General features: G+C 44.3%; 1 protein-coding gene across 7 annotated transcripts in view; it reads right to left on the reverse strand.

The window, feature by feature from the left end:
* Positions 1-76: 76 nt before the first annotated feature.
* Positions 77-8,980, reverse strand: part of Rfc1 (replication factor C subunit 1) — a 66,823-nt gene continuing 57,919 nt past the window's right edge. For 5 of the 7 annotated variants that reach the window (XM_031342411.1, XM_031342414.1, XM_031342413.1 and 2 more), the window contains 4 exons: positions 7,093-7,238; positions 4,560-4,773; positions 2,879-3,070; positions 77-1,403 (listed from right to left, as the gene is read on the reverse strand). In XM_031342411.1, coding sequence (XP_031198271.1) covers positions 1,317-1,403; positions 2,879-3,070; positions 4,560-4,773; positions 7,093-7,238 — 639 coding nt within the window. In that variant the 3' untranslated portion in view covers positions 77-1,316. The remainder of the gene's footprint in view (positions 1,404-2,878; positions 3,071-4,559; positions 4,774-7,092; positions 7,239-8,980) is intronic. The other 2 variants (XM_031342415.1, XM_031342412.1) reach the window with 1 other exon arrangement.

The following is an 8,980-nucleotide window of genomic DNA, read 5'->3' on the forward strand; positions in this document are numbered from 1 at the left end:
TATCCTCTGCGTGAGGAAGCCTTCAACTGCAGCAGCCAAGCTTCAACACAGAAGAGAGGGGCAAGACTCAGCAGGCTCAGGCTTAAGGCAGTGTTTTATTTCCATAATGAACCGACCAACCTCCACGAAACACATCTTTCACACTGGTTAATATACGTTCAATGTCTCCAGGACGTCTGTTTCTTCTCCCAACAAGGCCAGGAGTCCTCAAAGACAGAGCATGGTCCTTCCTTTAGAGTCTTTTTGGCATATACCTCACAGAGGCAGTATGGACCTCTGAGCATTTTCTGATTTAAAAAGAGCTAAACATCTAAAGGCCAGGTTACGGCCACGGCCCAGGGTCCCTCAATAAGCACAGTTCTAGATACAATCTGGAATTCCTGTGGGGCTTACAGGCTCCATCACAGGACAGCATCTCCTGGCCAGAATGAGCCTATGGGTCTGACCCAGCCTGCACTCTACCACTGGTTTCAACCTGATGGCTAAGACTACACGGGGACAGGAATGTGAAGCAGTCCCGTGTCTGCACACCCTGACTAGCCAAGTGGCCTCTCTCAGACTACCTACAGCAGCGATGTGGTCAGTGCAAAAGGATGCTGAGAATTTGAGCTCCGACCCTTCTCCTGCAGAACTGCGATTCACGGAGTTAGTAAGAAACGCTGAATATTGTAATCCAATCAAGTTAATAAGAAAAGTAATATACAACATAATATTCTGCTTCGCAAGATGACAAAAGTGACCCATGCATTACATGGATATCTGATTCCTGACGCACACTTTGCAAAATACCTGATAATACACCAAGAATACTCAGCTCCAGGTGGTGGCTGCTTTGGATTAAGGTTTATTTACAGAATTTCACCATAAAATAACTACCATGTTTTAAAAAAAAAAAAAAAAAAAAAAAAACCTTCAGCATTGGTCCTCTAAAGGCCATTAGGATAAAACTTAAGCTACAAAAGATGCCTCAGTCCCACTGCACCCTGTCTTGCTATGGTTAACTAAAATTTGACTCCAAAGCCTGCGTACTTTCTAGTTTTGATTCTACACAGTCACTTTGAATCCCAGCAATCTAACAGTGGACAGGGACACTGCAGGCCTGAACAGTCCTATCCACCTCTATAAGAGGTGCATGAGAGCTGGCTAGTAGGACCTTCTAGCTGTACCGTCCTTTATAATGGGGCCACCAGGCCACCCCATTGAGCTACACCGAACCTGTTACTCTGGCAAAGGGGAAGGCTTTCAGTCTCTAGACCAACTGGACTAGCTGAGAGAGAGAGTAAGTTAAAAGTAGTTATTGGTATTGAACAATGGCTTCATTTCTTCCAATTTTTCCCTTTTCCTTTTTTGGACTCCTTCTCTTTTTCTGATTTTGAAGGCTTTGAAGATCTTGTCTTTTTCTGCTGGAGGAAACACACAAAACAGTTAATATACTGGTGCATAAATGACATGCCAACATAATCTTTCCCTACAATTTAACTAGAAAAGCAAGCTCACGGGATCTACTGCTGCCTCTGAAAAGTGACCAGCAAGCTTTCAGCCCTGAAAGGCAACAGCACAGGAAGAGCTCAGGTCTAGAGCTTAGGTGCACCCCATGGGAGCCAGGCTCCTGGATTTAGAACACAGTGTACTTAGGAATGCCAAAACAAATAAGGGGTGACTTACAAACATGGCAGTGTCTACATGAGGAACTTCCCTTTCTTTTAATCTCTCACAGGACATCTAAGCAACTCATTTTGTGAAGAGAGAGAAAGCCAATTCAACTGCAAAAGGCCTCTGTTTCCACAGGTGTGTCACACAGGAAGATAGAGCGAAAGGTGGAGGAGGCTGTGCCCATCTTAGGATTCCATGCCCCACCTAACCTTTACTAGCAAAACGACAAAACAAGTTTTACTCTAGGAAATTTTTATAGGCAATTTGATGGCTACCACAAAACATGAGAAACAAAAGTAGGCAAGAGGTTGAAATTGTTCTGTTTGTGCTGTAAAATGCACCTGTGGTTTAAAGCATATATACTAATGACCAAGTATAAACAGTGCCCTTCTAGGGCAGCTAAGATGACTCAATGGGTAAAATACTTCTTGCACCAGCTTCAAAACCTAAAGATCTTCAACACATAAAGGCAAGGCAAGTAGCACACATCTACGGCCTTAGTGCTAGGGAGAGGGAGCACATGCAGACAGGTCCTGAGGACTCATGGTTAGCTACCTAGCCAAAGCAGCAAGCTCCGGGGTCACTGAGAGGCTCTATCTCAAAAACTAAGTAGACAGAAATAGAGGGTTCACTTGACCTCTAGGTTCCACATGTGTTTGAACATGCACATGTACACACTCACACACATATACTCTTCCTACAGAACACATGACTATGATGGCCTATTTTTATGCCATAACTTCACTTTATAAAAAAATGAAACCAGGGCTGGAGAGATGGCTCAGCGGTTAAGAGCCCTGACTGCTCTTCTGAAGGTCCTGAAGTTCAAATCCCAGCAACCACATGGTGGCTTACAACTATCCATAATGAGATCTGATGCCCTCTTCTGGAGTGTCTGAAGACAGCTACAGTGTACTTACATATAATAATAAACAAATCTTTGGGCCAGAGAGAACGGGGCCAGAGCGATCAGAGGTCCTGAGTTCAATTCCCAGAAACCACATGAAGGCTCACAACCATCTGTACAGCTACAGTGTACTCATATACATTTAAATAAATAAATAAATAAATCTATATTAAAAATGAAACCTATCCCATCATCTTCAACTAAAATGAGCAAGACATAATTGTATCCCAGCTCACCATGCTACCTGCAGAACAGGTCCTATTATTCACATGGCTCTTCACACAGAAGAGTCACCCTGCCCACAGCTGAGTGCACTACCTTGATCATGGCGTCGGTCTCTACTGCATCCTGCTCTTTCTCATCAGACTGAGCGTCATCTTCCTGTAACTCCTCACTATATTCGGAATCCAGTGCTGGGCCTGTGCTGAGCCTCGATGTCTTTACTGCCTGCAGTGAGTACGGGGTCAGGTGGGCCTCCTTATTGTAGGCTCTCGTGAAGGCTGCTTTCACCTAAGGAAGAGAAGAGGTGGCCCTGAGTGCTGGGCAGCTCTTCAAGTCCAAGTCGTGAGAAGCCTGGGAGACCCCTTTAAATTATTTGCAAACTAGGTACATACCTACTAGAAATAGAAGTATATTCATTCTTCTCTAGAGACGTTCTGTGTATGTGTATTCCTAAAGATCGTGCATACTAAGCAACCCCACCATCACTAAGCTACATCTCAATTTGTTTTTATTTTATTTGAGAATTTTGAGCCCACAGCTCAAGAAAAAAAAAAAAAGATTAAGAACCAATGATTCAGCAGAGTGGTTGGCACACCTCTTGAATCCCAGCACTCAGGAGGCAGAGGCAAATGGATCTCCAAGTTCGAGGCTAGTTTACACAACAAGTTTCAGGGCAGCCAGACTACATAGAGAAACCCTGTCTCAAAAAACCAAACCAAAAACGAATCAGTGATTAGTCTATGAATCAAAAAAAAAAAAAAATCAAAAAGAGCTCACTCTAAGGTTCAAGTCGGTCTTGACTGCAAACCATGGAAACTGGCACACATGAGTAGCACATGCCTGTAATCCCAGCAACCTGGGGAGGCTAAGACAGAAGAATACAGGCTCTGGGGCTGCCTGGGCTAAATACAACACAGGGAAGGTCAGCCTGGGGAACCTGTGAGCTGGAAAGAGACCTCAGCAGGAGAGTATGTGTCTGCTGTGCAGGAAGTACTAGGATCCATCTCTAGTTCTGAGAAAAGAAAACCAGTCTGTTCACCTTTACTTGGTAACAGTGGCTGCTTGGAAGTACTGAGTAACTTTAGTAACCTCAACTTCAAGCTTCAGAACGCAGCCCACATCCCAACAAGGAAGGGCTACTGTAACAGTAAATTGAGGCCATTAAGCCAGGTAAGAATCTATCCAGGACAAGTCACAGAGAGCGTCCTCTACAACTGCATCCATGTGTGCCGGAGTGAGGCTCCACACGCGTTCATGTCACATCACTGGTGTACTCATGCTCACCACAGATATGCTGCCATGGACAAGTACCAGTAACAAACACTGGGTCTGCAGGTAGACTAAGGAAGGAAATGTGGCACATATTTACAGTCCCAGAAGCAGGGATCAGGAGTTCAAGGTCAGGTTACAATGCAAGTTCAAGGCCAGCCTGGTAAAAGAAAAACTTATAAAACCCCTCAGGCAGTGAACACATTCTTACTTTTACCCTCTATCCCAGCTCACACTTGCGCTCAGGCTGCGCTCAGGCTTGCCCTACTGCTCATACATGTGCACTTGGAGCTCACATTTGTCCTCTTGCTCTTGCACTCAACTTGAGTCAAGATAAAAACACAATCGTAGCGTGGGATCTCAGTCTTCTCTGACCACTGTCCAGGAAGGTAGCAAACACTCAGGGAGGAGGAACAAACTATCTACAGTACCCAGCACATCTCTCAAGCACTGCTAGCACAGCATGGTCATTTCCAAGGAACTGTGGACAGTGGGCGGTGCATCTCACCTTGGGATCCAGCTTGGAAAAGGCACTGGGCTTGCCCCCCCAGCTGCTAACTTCCATGATGTTCTCAAAATCTTCTTTCATCAAATAGTATGTGTCCATAAGTGTGACAACATGCTGAACCCCTTCTACCCCTTGTGAGGTCAAGGGTCGTACAAGTGCGTCTCTGATGTGTGACAGGTAATCCATGTTCACTGTCCTTTTGCTGGAGTAAGTTCTGAAACAAGCAGAAGGACACAAATCATGTCAATGGCACCCTATCTCCAATCCCCACATAAGATCATCAACTCCAGTGAATCAGGCACAGTTCAAGTTTTTATCTTTTAAGCATGTAGTCATTTTATAACATGTAGGCTATTTCACAGGTCCTTTTAATTAATACTGTTTCATCCTAGGAGAACAGCTCTTAGGGCAGTCAAATGGCTCAGGGGGTAAAGGCACTCGCCATGCAAGCCTGACAACCTGAGTTGCATCCCCATCCCACAAATGGACCTCCCAAGCACTCTCTAGCACGCAGGTGAACACACAAAGTAAGTAACACTAGCAGAATACTCATTTCAAAATGAGTCACTGAAATGACACAATCATATCACAGAATCAAGGGCTGAAATATAAAAAAATTTCAGCCAAGTATGATGGTTCATGCTTTTCATCCCAGCGCTCTCAGTTCAAGGCCAGTTTGGTCTACATAGAGAGCTACAGGCTACACAAGGTTACGGAGTGAAAGAGTGTGTGTGTGTGTGTGTGTGTGTGTGTGTGTGTGTGTGTGTGTGTGTGTGTGAGAGAGAGATTTTCATTTGTAAGCTGGGCATGTACTTCTTTGTGTCCACCCTAAACAGCTGATCCAAATCGAGAAGCACTCAGTGGGACACCCAGCACTCCTCCCCACTGTGTGCAAAGGCAGTTTTCTACTTCTTTGCTCTGTGCCTGGAAACCAAGCATGATCTTTCTCTAACATCCCAAGTTATATCCCTGTGCTCACCCTTGCCATAGCCAAATATCTCGTTCCCAGTCCAAAGTATTAAAGGCATCAGGAAACAGCAGTGAGATTTCCTTTGACATGTGCCATTCCTGTGTAAGTGTTTAACACTGAGTTAACACTTTCTGTTTCTGATTGTAAAAGACAAATTGTGCAAAAAATACCTCCCTTGTACTTCTTCATGCCTATACTCTGAATCTTCCTATCTAGAGAAAGGTCCTCCCTAAATCCAAGAAAATGGCAAAGAGTGTGTCTGCAGAGCTGGGAAATGGTCTATGCCATCCAGAAGCAGGAAGCAGGCTCTGGGCTGCTGAGAACTAATAGAATGTTATCAAAGAAATAACTTTCTGGTGGCAGATCCTTTTAATCCTAGTACTCCAGAGGCAGTAGGAGGCAGATCTCTATGAGTTCAAGGCCAGCCTAGTCTGCATAGCAAGTTCCAATGCAGCAAGGGCTACACAGTGAAAAAAATATCCAAAAATTAAATAACTTATACTAATACTGTCACTCCTGTAAAAATAACTGAGCAAAATAATATTTTTAATGGTAACATTCTATCTTTTTATAATTGCTTCTAGCTTCAAACCTGGCAATTTTATGTCTGGGTACTTTAAGGTTGGGGGACTACAGGCTGGCTGTGGAAGTGACACTTAGCAAGCCCAACACAGCCTATTGGCTCCTCTGTCCCCTATGCCACAGAGCAGCACCTTCAAATCTCCATGACCCTGACATGCATGGCAGCCTCTACTTTACAAAGACCTGGTGACTCCACTGAGCCCATCTGGGTAAGCCCTCAGGGAGACAATAAATTTGCGGCCATTCTGTGTAGAGCAGCAACAGATACTATGGGTGGAGTAAAAGACTGCTGCCAAGATCTAGGACTTTATAGTAGGAACTAGAATTTCACAGGACAGGAATGGCCTCAGCTTTACCCAGTGACCAGGGTGGATCTGGATCAAGTGGTCCAACATTCTTCGATCCAGAAATGGAATTAAGATTCTTAAAGCCTTCTTGGTTATAATTAGATCCTTTACATTTTAAAAATTTATAAACTTTAACAAACTGTGACAAACACAAATACTTTTGAATTTCTAATCACTTCCAAGTGTATTCACTTTCACTATCCAAGTGGCTGTCTCCTATTACATGCCAACCTGTGTTCCCTATCTCAGATGACTAGGTCAGCTTTCTAGTAAAATAGGTAAAAACGAACTCATTTCTTTATGAAAACTTCAGTTTTTCATATTAACTCTTCTGAAGCAGAGAAGATATTCCAGTAAAAATACACACTTCCAGTAACAACAAACAACAGTAGACCTCAGATGTACACACACTTAAAATATATCAGTCTCAAATCACAAGACAAATGCCGCCTGGCTGCTTCTAAACCTCCATGTTGATAACAGAGCTCAGGCCAAATAGCAGGAACTTAGGAGGGATCATTTAGCTGATGAGCAACAAAGTCAAAACTAGAACACTCACCTTCAAAGCACATGCCATCTTATGGGATAAAGGCTAATTCGCCTACTAACAAAACGGCAGGAGGTGTCTGCTTACCTAAGGCTCATGTGCAAGGATAGGTCCTGAACAATCCGATCATGTCTGCCCGTAGACGAATGTTTCCCCAGCCAGCTTGGGAAGCTTGGAAACTGAGTCATGTAGCCCCTCATCAATTCTCCAGGAAGAACACTGGCATAAATGGCCTGGGAGGAAAGGAAAAAAGAAAAAAAATCAAACATAGTCCAGAATTTAAATTTGATATAAGGCTATTTCTTTGGCAACTCTGCATCCTCCCCGTGAGGTATAGAGAGTAGAAACAATCCAACTGCAGCATTTGAAAGTGAGGTTAATGCAAAGTAATTTGCAGTAGAGAAAGTCATTACAGTGGAGCTCTCCTGAGTGAATGCTGGATGCCTTGTAAGAGGAAGAGAGATCAAACACACACACACACACACATACATACACACACCCTCCTGTCATGTGATGCCTTATGCCACCACAGCACTCTGTAAGCAAGCTACCAGACACAGGTACCTCATCTCCCAAAACTGTGAGCTCAATAAACTTTTCTTTAAAAGTCACCCAGTTTGTGGGCACTACATTATAGTAATTGAAAAGGAGCAGCAGTCTATGGAGGAAGAGAGTGCCCACTGCCTGACTACAGTGCACTCACCCCCTGTCCAAATTACAGGGTTAGGAAGTTTCTCCCATAGAAAATGAGAAAATAATGACTGAGGAGAAAGTTTAGGTAAAGCTCTTGCCACCCAAGCATGAAGACCTAATCACCAACAGCCATGTGAAAACACAGGCATTTATACTGCTCACTAGTAACTCCAACACTGTGGAGGAAACAAGAGGGTCTTAGGGACAGGCCACCCAAGCCTAATCAAATCCCAGGCCATCAAGACATTTTGTCTCTATTACCCTGGGGGTGGAGAGATGGCTCAGCCATTAAGAACATGTACTGCTGCTCTTCCAGAGGAGCCTAATTTAGTTCTTAGCATCCACATTGGGCAGCTCACAGCTGCCTCTAAAGTCAGTTTCAGGAGGATCCAATACATCTGCCTCCATGGGTACCTGCACTTACACGCACAAGCGCGCACACACACACACACACACAGGTGTACATGTACTTTAATAAGTAAACATGTGGAGGGGAGGGAGAGAGGTAAGAGTGCACACTGTTCTTCCAGAAGACACAAGTTCAGTTCCTAGCACAAGTAGCTGTGCGCACACAACCATCTGGAACTCCAGCTCCTGGGAAGTTAATGCCTTCTTATGGCTTCCACATGTATCCACCCACATACACACAGCACACATTTACACATACAGACAGACACAGTGCATGTGTACGTACACACACACACACACACACACACACACACACACACACACACACACACATTCTCTTCCTCCACCCCCCCTTTTCTCTCAAAAAACAAAAAAGCTAGGCATGGCAGTACAAACCTTTAATCCTAGCACTTAGAAGACAGAGGCAGACAGATTTCAGATGACAGGCTGGTCTACAGAGAGAGTTAAGAGTTCTAGGGCAGCCAAAGCTACACAGTAAGACCCTGCTCAGAAAACAAAACAAAACAAAACACAAACCAAGGTAGGCAGCACCTGATGAAAAACGCCCAAATTTGACCTCTAGCCTCCTCATCCATGTGAACGCACACATTCATCCACAGAAGTGAAGTGGGTAGAGATGTTGTTCTTGAGGAAGAGGGAATGAACTTAGGAAGGGACTCCAATCAACCCAGGTCTCCAACTGTCTCAGTGGTCATCCTGACCTTGAACAACTGACCTCAGAATACCTGCCGTTTCTCAGTTGCCAGTCTCACAGCACAGAACCATTTAGCATAAGCAACTGACCGCACGGGCAGATTAGAGTGTGGACTGCCTAACTGCCTAGTTGAAAACAGAATAATCTACCAACCAAAAA

The sequence above is a fragment of the Mastomys coucha genome, unplaced genomic scaffold, assembly GCF_008632895.1.
Source record: "Mastomys coucha isolate ucsf_1 unplaced genomic scaffold, UCSF_Mcou_1 pScaffold22, whole genome shotgun sequence".
NCBI lineage: Eukaryota > Metazoa > Chordata > Mammalia > Rodentia > Muridae > Mastomys > Mastomys coucha.